The 18847-nt window shown below is 58.6% G+C and overlaps 1 protein-coding gene across 2 annotated transcripts in view; it reads right to left on the bottom strand.

Annotated features, from left to right (window-relative positions):
* RANBP3 (RAN binding protein 3) overlaps nt 1–18847 on the bottom strand; it is a 62555-nt gene that overhangs the window by 29557 nt on the left and 14151 nt on the right. Inside the window, exons 2-5 of one of the 2 annotated variants that reach the window (XM_064174870.1) lie at nt 18130–18185; nt 1604–1684; nt 1431–1467; nt 1262–1348 (exon numbers count right to left, since the gene is read on the bottom strand). In XM_064174870.1, the coding sequence (XP_064030940.1) occupies nt 1262–1348; nt 1431–1467; nt 1604–1684; nt 18130–18185 (261 nt within the window). The remainder of the gene's footprint in view (nt 1–1261; nt 1349–1430; nt 1468–1603; nt 1685–18129; nt 18186–18847) is intronic. The other variant, XM_064174871.1, reaches the window with a different exon arrangement.

The raw sequence follows: 18847 nt of genomic DNA, 5'->3' as shown, positions 1-18847 counted from the left end.
TAGAAACAGAGTTGTGACATCTCCAAAGGTGCCCCAAGCACTGACAATTTAACTGAAACAGTTCTTACCAAAGCTAAAAGCTTCATCTTGGCTGCAGGGAGAGAAGGCCTCAGGGTCAGAGGCTGCTGCTGCAAACCCTCCTTCACCTACCCCTGCAGCAGTTCTGGTGCCCTGGCAAACACAGGAGGCTGAGCACTGCCAGGTGACCCTGCTGGAACCCACTGACTCCTCTGACTCCTTCCCACTTTAGAAGGGGTGGGAGAAAATGAAAGGACCAGAACGACTTCAGCACAAGCTGAGACTAGGGAGAGATAAATTTGGCCCCAGCCAAAGTGCTCACACCAAATCCAAGACTTCTGGTAAATTCTTCACTTTAACATCACAGCATTAAAAGCAAACTACAAATGCAGCTGAAGTTGCAGACTGGAGATGTTTTTAGATCATATCCACCAGCTCAGAGCCACAAAGGGCACAGGGACCCTCCAAGGGCATCTTGGCCAACCCTCCTGCAGGCAGTAGGGACACCTCCATCTGGAGCAGACTGCCCAGGGACCCAGCAAGGCTGAGCTTGAATGTCTCCAGGGATGGCCTCAACCACATCTCTGGGCAGCCTGTACCAGTCTCTCCCCATCCTCACTGTGCACAGCTCCCTCCTGATGCCCAACTCTGCCCTGCTCCAGTTCCAAACCATTGCCCTCGGCCTGTTCCCACAGCCCCTTCCAAACAGCTTCTCCCCAGCTGTCTGCAGGTCCCCTGCAGGTACTGAACTGCAGCTCTGAGCTCCTTTCAAATGCACTTTGCTCTAAGTGTGACATCTGCAAGCACTCTGCAGGCCTCCCCTCTGTTCCTACAGCATTGTCCTTACAGGCCCTTCTGCCCACTCCTTCCCAACCAGTCCTCCCCAGCTCTCCTGCAGCCCCTTCAGGCCCTGTAAGGCTGCTCCTGGAGCCTTCTCTTCTCTAGGCTGCACAGCTCCAACCCTCCCAGCCTGTCCCCATGGCAGAAGCTCTCCAGCCCTCTGATCATCTTCCTGGCCCACTCTGGACCCTCTCCATCGTGCCCATGTCTCTCCTGTGTGCTCTGGGCACAGCACTGCAGCTGGGGTCTCACCTTTGGGCTTCACTGAACCTGCTCAGAGCCGACAGAAGCAGCCCAGGCACGAGGCTGTGTGGCCCCCAGCCAAAAGGCAGCAGCCAGCAGCCTGCTGACAGGACTGGAGAAGCAGAAAGGGTCAGAAGGGCACTCAGCTCTCATCATTTACCTGACTGGGAAGGAGGGAACTGGGTGAGGGAGGAGGTTCTCTCCCGTTTCACAGGTGGGCAGTAGCTGCCATCCTCTCGGTCAGACTCTGCAGGAGAAGGCAATTAGAGACACAGCAAAGCCCTGCAGACAGGGCTGAGGGGGCTCAGGCTCACAGACCAGTCTCTTACCATCTCCATCTTCTGGACTCGACCCATCTGCTGATCTCTGAAATCAGAGGACAGGGATAGCACAAATCAGTCTCTCTGGGTGCACCCAAGGGCTTGGGGCTGCTCTGTGCTGCCGCCGATGCACACCCAAGGCAAAGCTCTGCTCTGACTCTGCCAGGCAGATGGAGCCTCACCCACACACTGCTCAGGAACATCTCCTCCCCAGGCAGCAGCAGCCTCAGGGGCTGGGACAATTCCTGCAGTATTTGGAAGATCTGAGGAGGACAATTTCAGTCACAGAGGTCCTCTGCCCAAAGCACTGCTGGCTGAGCTGCTGCCAGCTCCCTCACCAGAAGGGCAGCACTGCAGAGGCCTCTCAGAGCATGCTCTGGAAAGCAAGAGCAAGCCAGCTTGGCAAGGATCAGGGCAGAGCCTCCTGGCATCCTCTGCAATGCCAGGAACAAACCAGAAAGCACCACAGGCTCCAGCTCCCACAGTGTTCTACAAGTCTTTAACAGCAGTTCCACAACTTCTGCAGGCCTCCTCCTTCCCACCTGCGGTGCCAGCTGCTGATGGACTTCCCTTTTTCCTGCAGAGCCAAGACTTGAGGCTTCTCTTCACTGCAGCAGGTGACCAGGGCAGCATCAGCACCTTCCCCTCATCACAAAACCTCCTACCACACCAAGCCACTCACAGTCCAACCCCACTCTCTCCTCATGCTCCTGCCCCAGGACACCCAGAGGGACTCACTCCCTTCACAGCCTCACTGCAGAGCTTGGCTGCCTTGGAGAGCAACAGCAGCTCCTGGGGAGAGCTCCCTGCAGCGTGGAGCTCATCCTGCCCCACAGCGACAGGCCACGGACAGCAGGCAGGGCACCAGGATCAGGCAGGGCACCAGGATCAGGCAGGGCACCAGGATCAGGCAGGGCACCAGGATCAGGCAGGGCACGGCAGGACTGCAGAGGGCTCCCACCTGACAGACCCCGGGCAGGAGAACAGCAGAGGGCACAAAGCTCTCCACTTGGCACTGCAGAGGCCAAGAGTGCAGCTGGGCCTGAGCTCTCTGCACAGCAGCCAGTGCTGACCTCCCAGCATCTTCCCCATGCAGCTCAGCCCAGGGGCTGCTGGTTTGGCTGGCACCAGGGGAAGCACAGAGCCCTCCCTAGCATCCTGAGAGCCCTCTGCAGGCAATGAAGGGCTCCTGACCCCCCACATGCACTCTGCTCCTGCTGATCCATGCCCTCCTTGCACGGCTGCTGGAGCACTCCACGCTGCTGGGGGATGGCCTCAGCCAGCACCTGCCCTGCCGACACGCACAAGACAAGGCTCAGAGGAAGAGGATGGTGTCACCAGCAGCAGCTACCAGCGTCTGAAGCCAGAGAGAAGGCAACAAAATCTCCTCTCTTGCACAGAAAGTGCTGGCAGAGTTTGAGTCCTTAGCAGAAGGAAACTCTGCCTGGAAAACTGCCCCGAAGGAGCTGGAGATCTTCATGTGCAACCCCCAAAACTAAGCAAGAGACTTTCCCTCAACCTCCACAACTTCTCCTAGGATCAGGTGAGGGATGGAGAGGAAATGGCCTGAAGCTGTGCCAGAGGAGGGTTAGGCTGGAGAGGAGGAAACATTTCTTTGGCAGAGGCTGCCCGGGGGGGGTGGTGGAGTGCCCATCCCTGGAGGTGGTCAAGAACCCTGTGCCATGGCAGCTGGGCTGCTGGCTGGCCTGCATGGTGCTGAAGAGCTTTCCCAGCCCAGACACTGTTATGTCCCTGTGTTTCTGCACATCAGCATTACTGACCTGCCAGGGCTGCTGCTTCAAAGCTGGCCCAGAACCTCCTGATCAGGAGTCCTGCTGACACCACCTGGCTTGGGCTAAGCAGCTTAAACCCAGACCTCCCCTCTGGCCACTGCACTTTCATGTCTCAGCAACAGCACCTGCCTGTGCCTGCACAAACACCACCGAGAGCACAGCGACTGGAGAGTGCCTCCCTCCTGCCCTCCCTCTTCCTTCCTCCACCTCCCCAAGACCCATGGCATGCTCTGCCCTGCTGAACCAGGGTGAGCACTCTGCAGAGACACCAAACTTCTCTGGGGGCCAAGAGAAGAGAGAGTTTGACTCTAAGAAACTGAGCTAAGGTGAGGGCTGCACAGGAGAGCCAGGTCCTGTCTGCACTGAGCACTGCCCAGGTCCAGCAGTGTAAGTGGAGTAAGGTTCAGGAGCTCTGCTGGGTGCAGCCAGCAACTGCTGCACACAGACCCCCAGAATGGGCTGGGTTGGAAGAGGCCTTCAACATCATCCAGCTCCAGCCCTCTGCCCTGGGCAGGGACCACCTCCCACCAGCCCAGCTCGCTCAAGGCCTTCAACGCCTCCAGGCAGGAGGCAGCCACAGCCTCCCTGGGCAGCCTGTGCCAGGCTCTCTCCTCCCTCACGCTCAACAATTTCTTCCTCCTCTCCACTCTCCCTCTCCCTGCTCAAAGCCATTGGCCCTCAGCCTGGCACTCCCAGCCCTTGTCACAAGTCCCTCCCCAGCTCTTCTGCAGCCCCTTCAGGTACTGCAAGGCTGCTCTGAGGTGTCCTTGGAGAATAGGTCTCAAGAGCCCCAAGTCCCCAGGCCTGTCCCCAGAGCAGAGGCTCTCCAGCCATCACCTTCCTCAACAGCATCTTCAGTTCTTAGGTTCTCTGCAGTTCTGAGTTAAGGTTCTCTGCTCCTTAAGATCAAGGCAAAGCCAACCCCCACTTGCTGCAGCCCCCCTGGTGAGTGCAGCTCTCCTGGCCAGCCCCAGGGTGCAGGGAGCTGCCTGGGTCTGACTGCACTTCTCAGCTGTATTTCAAAGCATTAACCCCTCAAAACTTTAAGCTTTAAAACCCCAACAACCCCTAAAGAGGCAGCAGGAGGTCACCAAGCAACAATCAGGACACCAAGAGGTCCCCTCCAGCCCTTTGTACCTCCTCAGGACAATCCATTCCGTGCTGGCTTCACTTGGAACGGATCATCCTGGGAAAATGCCCACCAGTGCCAGGCAAGGGCACAGGAACTGCCTGGAGCAGCCCCAACAGGCACAGACCTGTCAGAGTAACTGCCCTGAGGGTGAGGTCACAACGAGTGACACAGCTGCACCAAGGCAACACCTGCAGGACCCCTGCATGGCAGCAGACTGCACTCACCTCCCCCACAGGCAGAACCCCCGAAGGGCTCCGAGCTCATCTGCCCCAACCCCTGCCATGGGCAGGGACACCTCCTGGCTACATCAGGCCTCGTTCTAGGTGGCCTTAAGCTGCCTCAGGGAGGGAGCAGCCACAGCCTGTCAGGAGAGCCTGTGCCAGAGCCTCACCACCCTCGTGCTGAAGAACATCTTCCTCAGCTCCACTCTAGCCCTGCTCTCCCTCAGCACCAAACCCTTCCCCTTGGTCTGCCTGCAGACACCCTCCTGACAGTCCCTCTGCAGCCTTCCTGGAGGATCCCTTCAGCAGCTCTAAGGTCCCCCTGGAGTCTTCTCCCCCCCCAGCTCCCAGCACAGGTCTGTCAGCAGCTCCAGCAGCTTCTCCTTCAAGGTTCTGATTTTTGCCCCCAAGCACCCAGACTAAAATTTCTGCTCTAGCATCTTTCTTGCTGCTCTGAGCTGCCCAGCACCCCCCAGGCTGCCAGGGCAAGCTCCTGACTGGCTGCAGTGGGAACACAGGAGCCTGGCTGCTGGCTCTGCCAGGCTGCAGTGGGGCTCAGGGGAAAGGAGCAACCTGAAGCAAGGCCCTCAGCTGCAGCCCCTCCCTGGCTGGAGAGGACTCTGGCCCCCAGCAGACACAGCCTACACTCCAGGGTGGAAGCTCCTATTTGATGTGTTTTCTGTAACCACTCCACGAGGAAGGCCCAAACTTCATTTGTCCTAAGTGGAGCAATGGCTTTGAGGGGACTGATGCTGGGGACCACAGAGACAGACAGGTACTGAGCTGCAGCACCTTGAGTTAACTGCAACATCTCCTCTGCTAGAAGAGGCCTTCTCCTTTCATGCCCTGGACAGCAGAAGTACTTGGGAGGCCCACACTTACCCCTGCCAGGGCTTGCTGAATAGGAGCAAGCTGAGCTGCAGAAGCAGGACTCTTGGTAGCACTGCCCGAGGCTGCTGAAGGGCTCTGCAGCAGGACCTTGACTGCCTGCACAGATGGGCAGAGCCCAATGGGATGGGGTTCAATAGCTCCAAGTGCAGGGTGCTGCACTTTGGCCACAACAACCCCATGCAGAGATACAGGCTGGGGTCAGAGTGGCTGAGAGCAGCCAGACAGAGAGGGATCTGGAGGTGCTGATTGATACTTGCCTGAACATGAGCCAGCAGTGTGCCCAGGTGGCCAAGAGAGCCAGTGGCATCCTGGCCTGCATCAGGAATGGTGTGGCCAGCAGGAGCAGGGAGGTCATTCTGCCCCTGTACTCTGCACTGCTTAGACCACACCTTGAGTGCTGTGTTCAGTTCTGGGCCCCCCCAGTTTAGGAGGGACATTGAGATGCTTGAGCGTGTCCAGAGAAGGGCAACGAGGCTGGGGAGAGGCCTTGAGCACAGCCCTACGAGGAGAGGCTGAGGGAGCTGGGATTGGTTAGCCTGGAGAAGAGGAGGCTCAGGGCAGACCTCATTGCTGTCTGCAACTACCTGGGGGGAGGTTGTGGCCAGGAGGAGGTTGCTCTCTTCTCTCAGGTGGCCAGCACCAGAACAAGAGGACACAGCCTCAGGCTGTGCCAGGGGAGATTTAGGCTGGAGGTGAGGAGAAAGTTCTTCCCTGAGAGAGTCATTGGGCACTGGAATGGGCTGCCCGGGGAGGTGGTGGAGTCGCCGTCCCTGGAGCTGTTCAAGGCAGGACTGGACGTGGCACTTGGTGCCATGGTCTGGCCTTGAGCTCTGTGCTAAAGGGTTGGACTTGATGATCTGTGAGGTCTCTTCCAACCTTGGTGATACTGTGATACTGTGTGTGAAGAGCAGGAGCAGGGTGCTCAGGGTCGTGCCCACCAGCTGACTCTGTGTGACCCAGACCAGAGTGGGGGTCCTCACCTGAATCCAACAAAGCTTTCTGCTCTGCAGGAGGCTGGGAGCAGAAAAGACAAGGTCCCTTCAGTGCCAGGCTGCTCAGGAGAGAGCAGCTGTCCTGCTGAGAGCATCTGCAGCCCCTCTTCAGAGCCACAGAATGGGGGAGCTGGAAGGGATCTCTGGAGATCCTTCAGCCCAACCCCCCTGCCAGAGCAGCATCACCCAGGGCAGGGCACACAGAACACAGCCAGGTGGGTCCTGAAAGTCTCCAGAGGAGACTCCAGAACCTCTCTGGGCAGCCTGCTCCAGGGCTCTGCCACCCTCACAGCACAGCAGCTCCTCCTCGTCTTTAGATGGAACTTCTATGCTCAGCTGTACACCCAGAGCCTTGTCCTGTCTCTGGGCACCACTGAGAAGAGCCTGGCCCCATCCTCCTGCCACCCACCCTTAGACATTTGTAGGCACAGATCAGATCCCCCTCAGCCTCCTCTGCAGGCTCACCTGGAGCCTGTCCCCATGTCAGAGCTGTTCCAGACCCCCAGCACCTCCCCCTGTAGCTCTTTGCCCACCTTGAGCTGGGGTGCCCAGAGCTGAGCAGAGTCACTTCCATCCTGCCAGGACTGGCTTGCTGCTGGGACACTGACACCAGCCAGCCACACACAGAGCAGAGCTGACTGACCTGGCAGGGGGGACCCTCCCCTGAAAGCATCACATGCACCTTCCTGACAGCTAACAAAACCGAGGGCAGCCCTGGGGCTTCAGCTCCCTCTCTCAAGGCCTGAAGGATTGCTCCTTGCTTTTACCCCCAGGCTCAGCCATCATTAAACAGTTAAGGCAAATAACAAAGCAGGGCCCAGGCTCTTCCCACGGGGGCCCAGTGGCAGGGCAAGGGGCACTGAGACCAACTGAACACAGGAGTTCTGCCCTGGTATAAGGAAAGGACTGTTTGGTGTGAGGGTGCTGGGGCCTGGAGCAGGCTGCCCAGAGAGGTTCTGGAGTCTCCTTCTCTGGTGACTTTCAAGACCCAGCTGGATGTGTCCCTGTGTGCCCTGCTCCAGCATGGGGGTTGGACTCCACCTTCAGAGGTCCTTTCCAACCCCTACCTTCTGTGTCTCTGTGACCTATCCCTCACTGCTGTTTCAGACCCTGAGGGAAGGGGGGACTGATGATAAAGCTCTCTCCAGGGGTTCATTCCTGACCTTCACACAAGGCACAATCCTCTCATCCTCACCCTGGAGGAGCTGAAAGCACCACCCACGAGTTATCTGCCCGAGGTCTGCACATCAGGGAGGGAGGAGGTCAGAGGCTGCCCACCACACACCAACACTGCCTGCTGCCTGCTAAGCTCTGGCCAGACTCCTGCCATTTGCTCAGGCCATTTAGTGCCACAGGCCCCCACCTGGGGGACAAGCATGAAGGAGAACATGAAAGACTTTGAGCCTGCACAGCAGCACTGTGCTACAGTGGCCCACGGGCAACACCCAGGTCAAGAGAGACTTCCAGATGCAGTCTGTGGGCCAAGCCTCCTGCTGTCTTGTGGGGAAGCACCTGGAGACTGAAGCAGCTAAGCAAAGGTGTCCCTCAGGAGCACCCAACCTCAGCCTGCTCTCAGCAGAACAGAGAGCTTGAAGCTGCTCTGTGTGTGTCTGGCACTGGTGCCCAGGCTGAGCAGCTTGCTCCTGATGCCCTCTGAGCAGCAGCCTCACAGGGACAAGGGTTTCATACTCAAACCTTCCTCTGGTGGCCCAGAGGCAGCAGAAGGAAGCTATGCCAGGCAAAGTCCAGCCTGGACCTTCGGGAAAGGTTCCTCACCAAGAAGGTGGCAACTGCAACAGACTCCCAGGGGAGTAAGCCTGGCTGCAGGCCTGGCAGTGCCCAGGCAGGGGCTGCAGTACACCTTCAGCAATGCAGCTTAGGTAGGCTCTAGGAGGTGCTGGTTTGAGGCTAGCTGGAATATTTTACTACAGGCTGTGGAAAGGAAAGACTGAGGCTGGCTGCTGCACTCCTGGGGTCACTGAGCCTTACCAAACCAAGGACACCACCAGAGACAAGAGAGTCTCTGATGCAGTTTGGTGTCTGTGCTTCCTCCCTGGGCTCCTGCTGCTCTGCCTGGGTCTGTGTAACCCAACCAACCCTTCTGCTGGTCCTCCCAGCTCACTTTGCATGTAAGACTCTGGCATAAGGCAGAGGGGTGGAAAGAAGGTGGAAGGGTGGTTGGGAGGCCCTGCTGGGGGCTCTGGTTTCTGGGAGGGGAGCTGTGTTTCTGGATTACCTTTAACTTGTGTGTTTCTGAGCACAGCTCTGTGCTAAAGATCTGCTGTGCATTGTGCTGAGCTGTGAACACAAAGCTCCATTCCTTCACTTCCAGCTGGCAGAGTCCAGTCTGGGAGATTTCACAGGAGTGGGGGGCAGGTAACTCCCAAACCATCACAAGGAGGAGTAGGGAACTGGACTTGATGACCCTTATGGGTCCCTTCCAACTCCAGACGTTCTGTGGCCATGGCCCAGCTCTGTGCAGAAGAGGGAACAGCAACCTCAGCTGTCAGCTGCAGCTGGTGAATGCTCAGGGGCTGAAGCTCTCCAGCAGGGACTTCACACAGAAGCAATTCCTACAGCACAGCAACCCAGACACTGCCCTCAGCAGGCTCTGCTCAGGGCAGTTACTCAAGCTTTACACCTTGCTAGTAAGGCTCAGAACAGTCAGGGGGTGCTTGCTGGGGATGGCATCAGGTAAAGCTGAGGCTGCTGCAGCTTTTGTGTTTGCCAAGGGTTCTGGTTTGGGTAGCTGCTCCTGACAGACCCAGCACTGGCCTAAAGCCACACAGAGCCAGAGGGAAGAGTGTGAGGAACATCTGGTTTGTCATCAGCGTTTAAACCAAGTCCAGCACTCTGCTGTTCTCATCCCCCTGGCTCAGAACAGCCTCAGGAAGGCTGTTTGGAACTGGCCACAGCACCTACAGCTCCTGGGTGCTGCCCACACCAATGCAGAGGAACACCTGAGGCTGTGGCAGCTGATACCCAGCACTGCTCAGCCTCGCTCCGAGCTGAGCCTCAGCCAAGCTACAGATGCCAATGTCCCTCAGGCTGCTTCCTTCTCTTCAAGGGGAGACAGCGACAGAGAAGCACAAGCACTAAGCCCTCACTCACCTGCACCACAGCAGCACAGCCCTGATCTGTCCCATGCCTTACAGACAGGTGTCCTCTGCCCCTCTCTCTCCAGCCTCCCCAGCACCTCACCCCTACAGAGGGCTCCAAAGGTGCCGAGGGCACTGGAACAGCTGTGATGGGGAAAGGCTGAGAGAGTTGAGACCTTTTAGTCTGCAGAAGAGCAGCCTGAGAGCAATGCTTCAAGGGTGGGCATCAGGAGGATGGCAGCAGGCTCTGTTCAGTGATGCCCAGTGACAGGACAAGGGGCAAGGGGCACATAACAGTTCCAGCTAAACATGAGGGGGAGCTTCTTTAAGGGTGCTGGAGCCCTGGAGCAGGCTGCCCCCAGAGGTGCTGGACTCCCTATCTCTGGAGACTCTCAAACACACCTGGCCTGTGTGACCCTGCCTTGGCAGGGGGTTGGACTCTAGCTCCAGAGGTCCCTTCCAATCCCTACCAGAGTGTGATATCTCTCTCCCACACCTCTTCACTCCTGTCAAGCCCTCTCTGTCCACAGCACCAGAGGCAGCTCACCTGCACTGAGCATGGGAGGCAGCTGGGTCCCAGAGGCAGGTTTCTGGTTCTCAGGAAACATGTAGAATGGATTTGACATCCAAACCTCTGCCACCTTGTCAGTAGCCACCAGAACCTGCTGGGGCTTGGCTTCCCTTCCTCCAGCACCAGGCCACTGACACAGAGGTGACAACAGCAGGACTGACAGACTCCAACTGCTGTATAGGTGATGGAGCTCACCCTGCTGTTATCCACAAAGCCTCTGAAGAACCCAGGAGGGACACAACAGGGGGAATGGGACAGTACAAAGCAGTGTGGAAACTGCTGAAAGCTATAACTAGAACAGTACTGAGTGAGTGATGGGGCTGGGGAGGATCATCCTTGGACACAGCCAGAAAGAACCTCGGGATGAGCCAACAGCAGGCAGGGAACAGCTGGGGAAGTGCAGACAGACACTGGGGCTGGAGAGCACCAAGGAAATTCAGGGCCCCTAAGGAACTAAGCAGTGCACAGGAAGAGTGCAGTGGGAATCTCCCCAGCAGCAGCCTGTGCCCATCACCCCTTGCCTTCCCAGGGCACCCCTGGCACAAGGGGAGTCTCCACCCTCCTGGCTGCCACCATGGTGATAGATGGTCCTGGCCCATGGTGATGAAGGCTCCCCAGAGCCTTCTCCCCTCCAGGCTGAACAACCTCAGCTCTCAGCCTTCCCTCACCTGGCAGAGGGCTTCCAGGCCTCTGATGATGCTCCTGGGCCCTTCTCTGGACACTTTCCAGCCTGCCTGCACCTTTTTTAGCATGGTGGGGACCAACACTGCACCGAGGCTCCAGGTGTGGGCTGAGCAGAGCTGAGCAGAGTGGGACAATAACTTCACCTCTGCTGGTGATGCAGCTCAGCCTCCTGCTGGCTCTGTGCCCCTGCAGCTCACTGCTCTCATGCTGAGCCTGCTGCGCACCAAGACCCCAGGTCCCTTCCCACAGGGCTGCTCTCAGCCAGGCAGACCTTGGGCTGAGGGTTATGTGCAAGGTTTGTATCACTGCAGCTCAGAACACTTCCAAGCAAGCATGCATCAGATTTTTGTCATTCCTGTAGGATGTGGTAAGTAGTTTTGGAATCAGAGTCACAGAATGGTGGGGGCTGGAAAGGACTTTTGGAGATCAAGTCCAAGCCTCTGCCAGAGCAGGGTCACTCAGGGCAGGGCACACAGGAATGCATCCAGATGGGGCTTGAAAGACTCCAGAGAAGGAGACTCCACAACCTCTCTGGGCAGGCCCACCTGGATGTGCTGCTGTGCAGCTCACCCTGGGTGCCCCTGCTCTGGCTGATCTCTGGTGGTCCCTTCCAACCTCTGACATTCTGTGATCCTACAGGAAACATTCCTTGTGAGCACAGCTCCAGGGACAAGCTGGCAGCACTCTTGCCCTTCTCTTGGACACCAAGGCAGAGACCAGGGGAGAGATTCTGGTCAGGGAGCCACCTACATGAGCTCCCCTGGCACAGCCAGAACAAACAACTCCTGCTTTGTTGAACACAAGACCGCAGCCAGGCTGACACACATCAGACTCTGCCTGCAGATTTGGCTTCCTCTGCACTGCAGGAGGTAAGGACATAGGAAAGCCATGAAAGCTGAGACGTGCAGGAGGCTAAAAGCCCCCAAACACAGGCAAGAGAACAAAACTTCCTTAACAAGAACTGGCACAAACTCTTGGGGCAAGTCCCTCCAGTTCTAAGCTGTGCTAGTTTGGGCTCCTTCCCCTGAACTCACAGCCAGGGGCCCTGAGGCACCTCTGAGTTTTCTCTGCTCAGTCTCTAGCAGCTCAGAGCTGAGCACAGCAACCCTGACACCATCACCTCTGCTGGCAGCTTTGCCCTGCACATCTCCAGACACTGCTGATGCTCTCCCGGAGCAGCACTGCAGTTACACTGATACCAACCCTGGGGTGTTAGTGAACTCCTGCAGGGCAGAATCACAGAACTGGTTTGGTGGAAGAAGCCCTCCAAGGTCATCCAGTCCAAGCACCAAGCCAACCCCACCACGGCCACTAAGCCACATTACCAGGTGCCATGGCCACAGGGCTCTTGAGCACCTCCGGGCACGGGGACTCCACCACCCCCCCGGGCAGCCTGTGCCAATGCCTGACCACTCTGGCACCAAAGACTTTCTTCCTCATCTCCAACCTCAACCACCCTGGCACAACTTCAGGCCTGACTTACAACAGTTCAGCTGCATCTCCAATTCACAACCTGCTGGCAGCAGTGCCAGCCTGGGAGAGGAATTATTGCTGCCTCCCCACACAGCTCACTGCCTCCACAGTTCCCTCTCTGCCACCATCCTAAACCTACACATCAGGCCCACAGCACCAACAACATGTTCTAACCATCCACCTCCTCAAACCAAGACCCAAACTACACTCCCAAACTACATCAAACCATGCCTCTGACCACCCCCACTTGCTGCACTGTTCAGTACAACCCAGTCCTAAGCTGATCACAGAAAGGTATAGGTTGGAAGGGACCTCAAAGCTCAGCCAGTCCCAACACCCTGACACAGGCAAGGACACCTCCCACTAGAACAGGTTGCTCAAGGCCTCATCCAGCCTGGCCTTGGACACCTCCAGAGAGGTTGTGGAGCACAGATCTTTGATCACATTCTGTGCTTCTGTGCTCCACAACGTTCCTGGGCAACCTGTGCCAATGTCTCACCACCCCCACTGCAAACAACTTCATCCTCACGTCCAGTTTCAGTCTCTCCTCTGCCAGGTCAAACCCATTCCTCCTCATCCTCTCATTACAAGACCTTCTCAGTAGTCCCTCCCCAGTCCTCATGGAGCCCCCTTCAGATACTGGAAGGCCACTCCAAGGTCTCCTTGAAGCCTTCTCTTGTCCAGGCTGCAGAGCCCCAACTCCCTTAACCTGTCCTCACAGCAGAGCTCTGGCTCTAGCTGCAGGCCACCCCCATCACTGAAAGCACTGCTACAGCTCCACAGCTCCAACAACAGCTGCTTGTTTGCGCCACAACTACCTCTTCACCTTTAGGACCCAGATGTCAGTTACCCCTCAAACTCTGCATCATTTTGGAACCTCACATTGGTGTGGGACATGACCCAAGCATCACTTCATTTCTCTTCCTCCAGAGCCAACCCTCAAAGCTTGCCACTGCCAATCCATCCACAGGAAGCAGCACAGCCAGAGGCAGCCATGGCACACGCTGGAAATGAAGAGTTATCTCCTGACTTCCAGCATCACCTCCAGCCCTGGCTGGTGGAGGGAAGAGGACGAGGTTCAGGCCACTGGAAAGCCAAACTTGATTTGTGTTTACACCTGATTATCAACCCTCCATAGTGCCCATGAGCCAAGATGCTCCCAGTATGGAGAGTCACATGAGCCAGCAGCACCCAGGTGGCCAAGAAAGCCACTGGCATCCTGGCTTGGGTCAGACACAGGTGGGCAGCAGGGGCAGGAGGTGCCCATCCCTTGTGCTCAGCACTGCTGAGGCCACCCCTCGAGTGCTGTGCTCAGCTCTGGGCCCTTGCTGCAGGAAGGACACTGAGGGGCTGCAGCCTGTGCAGAGCAGGGCACCGAGGCTGGAGCAGGGCCTGGAGCAGCTGAGGGTGAGGAGGGGCTGAGGGGGGGAAGGGCAGGCTGGAGGAGAGGAGGCTGAGGACACAGCTCACTGCTCTTTGCAGCTCCCTGCAGGGAGTTGGCAGTGAGGAGGGGGCAGCCTCTGCTGCTTGGTGCCAAGGGACAGCAGACGAGGAGATGGTTCCAAGGTGCACCAGAGGAGGCTCAGGCTGGAGCTCAGGAACTATTTCTGCCCTGGAAGGGTTCTCAAACACTGGAACAGGCTCCCCAGGGCAGTGCTGGAGTCCCCACCCCGGGGGTGTTCCAGCAGCCTGTGGAGCTGTGCTTGGGGACATGGTTTGGTGCTGACTCTGCAGGGCTGGGTCCAGGGTTGGACTGGATGCTCACCCAGGTCTCTTCCAAACAGATACAGTCTGTGGTAACCCCAATGAGTGGGAGAAGGCCTGGGCTGCAGAATGGGATGCATCAGGTGTTTGCAGGAGGCCTCCCTGCTTCCCACGTGGCAGAAATGGCTCTCAGAGTTAAGGAAGTGAACATGGAGACTCTCTCTGCGCCTGGGAACTGAGTGCTCCCTCAGTGAGTTTGCAGGTGACACTGACCTGGGTGGCAGTGTCAACCTGATAGAGGGTAGGGAGGCTCTGCAGAGGGATCTGGATCCATGGGCTGGGTGCTGCACTTGGGTCACAACAACCGGCAGAGAAAGGGCAGCTTGTGCACCGCCGCCAACCACAGCCTGCGCACCACAGCCTGCGCCCCGCCGCCGCCCCCCACAGCCCGCGCCCCGCCGCCGCCCCCCGCCGCCCGCGCCCCACAGCCTGCGCCCCGCCGCCGCCCGCCCCCCACAGCCTGCGCCCCGCCGCCGCCCGCCCCCCACAGCCTGCGCCCCGCCGCCGCCCGCCCCCCACAGCCTGCGCCCCGCCGCCGCCCGCCCCCCACAGCCTGCGCCCCGCCGCCGCCCGCCCCCCACAGCCTGCGCCCCGCCGCCGCCCGCCCCCCACAGCCTGCGCCCCGCCGCCGCCCGCCCCCCACAGCCTGCGCCCCGCCGCCGCCCGCCCCCCACAGCCTGCGCCCCGCCGCCGCCCGCCCCCCACAGCCTGCGCCCCGCCGCCGCCCGCCCCCCACAGCCTGCGCCCCGCCGCCGCCCGCCCACCACAGCCTGCGCCCCGCCGACGCCACCCACAGCCTGCGCCCCGCCGCCGCCCGCCCCCCACAGCCTGCGCCCCGCCGCCGCCCACCACCACAGCCTGCGCCCCGCCGACGCCACCCACAGCCTGCGCCCCGCCGACGCCACCCACAGCCTGCGCCCCGCCGCCGCCCACCACCACAGCCTGCGCCCCGCCGCCGCCCACCACCACAGCCTGCGCCCCCGCCGCCGCCCACCACCACAGCCTGCGCCCCGCCGCCGCCCACCACCACAGCCTGCGCCCCGCCGCCCGCCCACCACAGCCTGCGCCCCGCCGCCGCCCGCCCACCACAGCCTGCGCCCCGCCGCCGCCCACCACCACAGCCTGCACACCACAGCCTGCACCCCGCCGCCAACCACAGCCTGCACACCACAGCCTGCGCCCCGCCACGAACCACAGCCTGCACACCACAGCCTGCGCCCCACCGCCGCCAACCACAGCCTGCACACCGCCACGAACCACAGAACGGCTCAGGCTGGAAGAGACCTCAGAGCTCTTCTGCTCCAACCTCCTGCCATGGGCAGGGACACCTCTCAACCAGACTCAGCTGCTCAAGGCCTCATCCAACCTGGCCTTCAACACTCCCAGGCAGGAGACATCCACAGACTCCCTGGGCAGCCCATTCCAGAGTCTCAGCACCCTCACCCTTAAGCCTCACCTTCTTCCTCAGCTCCACCCTAACCCAGCTCTGCCTCGCTTCAAACCATTCCCTGTGGCCCTGCTGCCAGACACCCTTAGGAAAGGTTCCTCTGCAACCTTCCTGGAGGATCCCTTCATGCCCTCAGCATATTGCTTAGGAGAGCTCCTGGCAGTGGCTTTGCCTTGTTCCCCTCAGCCAGGACAATCTCTGGTGGCAGGCAGTGCTCTTAACCAGGCATCTCCCAAGGAAAGAGGAGCAGGCACAACCCAGAGACACCCAAGTGTGACCAGAGCCACCTCTGCCAGGCTGACTGAAGGACACTTGGCTGGGTCCCCACACACAGCATCTGCTGAGGGACTGCTCTAGCTGGCACCACCATGCTCTGCCTGGGAATCAACACTACACTGCCCAGCTGCTGGCACAGGCAAGGAGACTCCAGCCCTTTGTTTAGCAAGGCAGCTGGAAGCAGGGCACTGATGCTCCTCTCTTCCAGGCTCAACTGAACACAGCAGAAGTTACTACAACCCCTGTGATGCACCTTACAGAGGGGAGGAGGGAGGGGGGTCAGCAGCAGATTTAGCACACAGGGGAGGAGGGAGGGGGGTCAGCAGCAGATTTAGCACACAGGGGAGGAGAGAAGGAGGTTAGCAGCAGATTTAGCACACACTGCACAGGTCAGCACAAGCATTTGGTGTTCCTGGATGGACTACACCTGGGGAGCTGGCAGGTGCCACTGTTCCTCCTCATGATCCACCCCCCCCAGCCAAGCCCAGTCCCACACCCCCACTGGCCATGGCTGCTCCTCTCTCAAGCACCAACACCACTCAGCACCCAGGTCAGCTTCTGACTCCTCCCTAAGCCCTGTGCCCAAGCTGCTTGGCTCCCCCACAAGCCAGAGAGGCTGTGCTGCAGGCAGCTCTCTGCTCACATCAGCGCCTCAGAGGCAGCATGGAAAGCTAAATCCTCAGATCCCTCTCTCTGGATCCTCCCTGCCAGCCCAACCTTCAGTTCAGGCTTGTCACAAATACTTGCCTGAGACACAGCAGAGGGCAACAGATCTGCCCAGGGCACAGAGCAGCTGCAGCCTCAGGACCTGCCAGCTTAGCTCTGCAGGCCCAGGCCAGCAAAGGATGGCCACAGGCTGCACCACTGCCTGGCTTGCACACTGCTACAACTACTGCTCCTGCAGCTGCTGTGGACATGCTGCACCTGGGGAGACAACTGACCAGGGTGGGACTCAGAGGGGACCTGAGGGACAGGCTGAAGAGCAGCAGGTGACCTGAAGCTGTTCCCTAGGAGGACACAACAGGATCCAGCTGACAGCAGCAGCACATGGAAACAGTCACTGGCAGGGAGCATCCAAAGCCTCTGCTCTCGGATGGGTCACATTAGCTGAGCTAACACCAGAGGAGTGGCAGACTGCAACCCTTGCCAGGCTGAGAGGGCATCTCAAGCTTGCCTACAACCCCTGTAAGGAAGCTGGAGGCTGCTGCTGGTTCCAAAAGCTCCCAATTGCAAACCAGTTCAGTAAATCTGCTCCAATGTGAGAGGCTTTCCCAACCACACAGGTAATGATCCCAACACTGAGCTGTGCACACCTGCACTCTCCTCTTGCTTCCCACCAGCTGCAGCTGAAGCAGAGGTAACCTTGAGCATCCTTGTTCCCAGATGCTAACAGCTTGCCCTGTTAACCAGATAGGATTAGAGCACAGAATAGTTTGGGTTGGAAGGGACCTCCAAAACTCAGCCCAACCTCCCCTGCAGTCAGCAGGGACATCCTCCACTAGATCAGGCTGCCCACAGCCCTGTCCAGCCTCACCTTCAGTATCTCCAGGGCTGGGGCCTCAACCACCTCCCTGGGCAACCTGTTGCAATGCTCCAACAGCCTCCCAGTGTGGAATGCAGACATGCTAAATCTCTTCTACATCATCAGAAACTGGAGGGCTTAGTGTTGGGAGCAAAATACTGAGGGAGGAGGAGATCCTAGCACTTGCCCATGACACTTTGTGTCACTTCTGAAGTGCTCCACACAGCCACAGCTTTCTTACACCTAGAGCAACTTCACAGCAACCTCTGCTTAGGGGAAGGTTCTGCTTCTTCCTTTAAATCTCAGTTCTCTCCTGGGCTCCTTCTACAGCCACAGGATGAGTTCTGTCAGCCCCTTGGCTCCACACAAGCTCACCCATGGAAGACCTTCCAGAAGGTTATGGCACAGCTCCACCTGAACCCTGCCTAACTGCCACTGCAGAAACCAAGGCAGGGCACAGGGAGACTTGGCAGGGCTGGAGGGAGAGGTGAGGGCACAGGACTGGCACTGGCCATGGTGAGCAGCCAGGAGATACACTGAGGTGCAAGGTGATGACTGGACTATGGATTTATCAGCAAACCCCTGATGGCTTTCTCATGCAATCCCTCCTCACTTGTTGCTGTCAAGACACAGCTCAGAACTATCTCCACAGGACACTTTCTCCCAGACTTGGGCAAACCATTTCATGGCACCATCATACACCTCACTTCCAGCCCCCCAGCACCTCTTCACTCTCTGCCCACCATTGCTCTGTTATCCATCTCCAGACAACAGGCACAGGGCTGCTCACCACGGAATCAGGCTAAGATCAACCCAAAGCAAGCCAGGAGCAGCATCTCCTTACCTTCTGTGCTTTGTCCTTCTGAAACACGAAGACAGGTGGAGCAATGGCAGGTTTTTCTGTGGAGAGAGAGAGCAGAGGGGTTTGTCCAACACGTTCCTGAGTGAGCAGGGGAAACTGTTCAGCTCTGTGGTGTCTGACTGACAAGGAGTCCCTGCAGCAGTGCCACAAACTGCTCCCACTGGTTCCTGGCACCAGAACTGTAAGGACTTGTTCCTAAAGCACTGCTTTTCCCTTGGAAGATCAGTGGAGCTGGAAGCCACCTGTCCCTTCCCTCCAGCTGCACCTCAAACCAGGGCTTCTACCCTGCCTTGGTACACAGCCGGAGGAGTCCCTCTGCTGCACACCTGTTCTGCAGGCAGAGACTCTTCCTTCCCCAGGGAGCTGTTAATACCAGAGGAGATCTGCACAGATCCACAGAGCCTTCTGCTGAAGTGCTGGGCACAGCTCTGGCTGCCACAGGAAAGACACTGAGGGGCTGGAGGGTGTTCAGGGCAACAAGGCAGAGGAGGGGCTGGGAATGAGCTGTGCAAGGACAGGCTGAGGGAGCTGGGGGTGTTTAGTCTGGAGGAGTCAGAGGGAGACCTCATTGCTCTCTACAGCTCCTGAGAGGAGGCTGCAGGCAGGTGGGGGTTGGGGTCTGCTCCCTAGGATCAGGAGATAGGAGGAGAAGAAAGGGCCTGGAATTGTGCCAGGGCAGGCTTAGGTTGGAGAGGAGGAA

This window comes from Pogoniulus pusillus, chromosome 41 (assembly GCF_015220805.1).
Source record: "Pogoniulus pusillus isolate bPogPus1 chromosome 41, bPogPus1.pri, whole genome shotgun sequence".
Lineage (NCBI taxonomy): Eukaryota > Metazoa > Chordata > Aves > Piciformes > Lybiidae > Pogoniulus > Pogoniulus pusillus.
The sequence above is the reverse complement of the archived record's forward strand: the minus strand, read 5'-3'. Positions and strand labels throughout refer to the sequence as shown.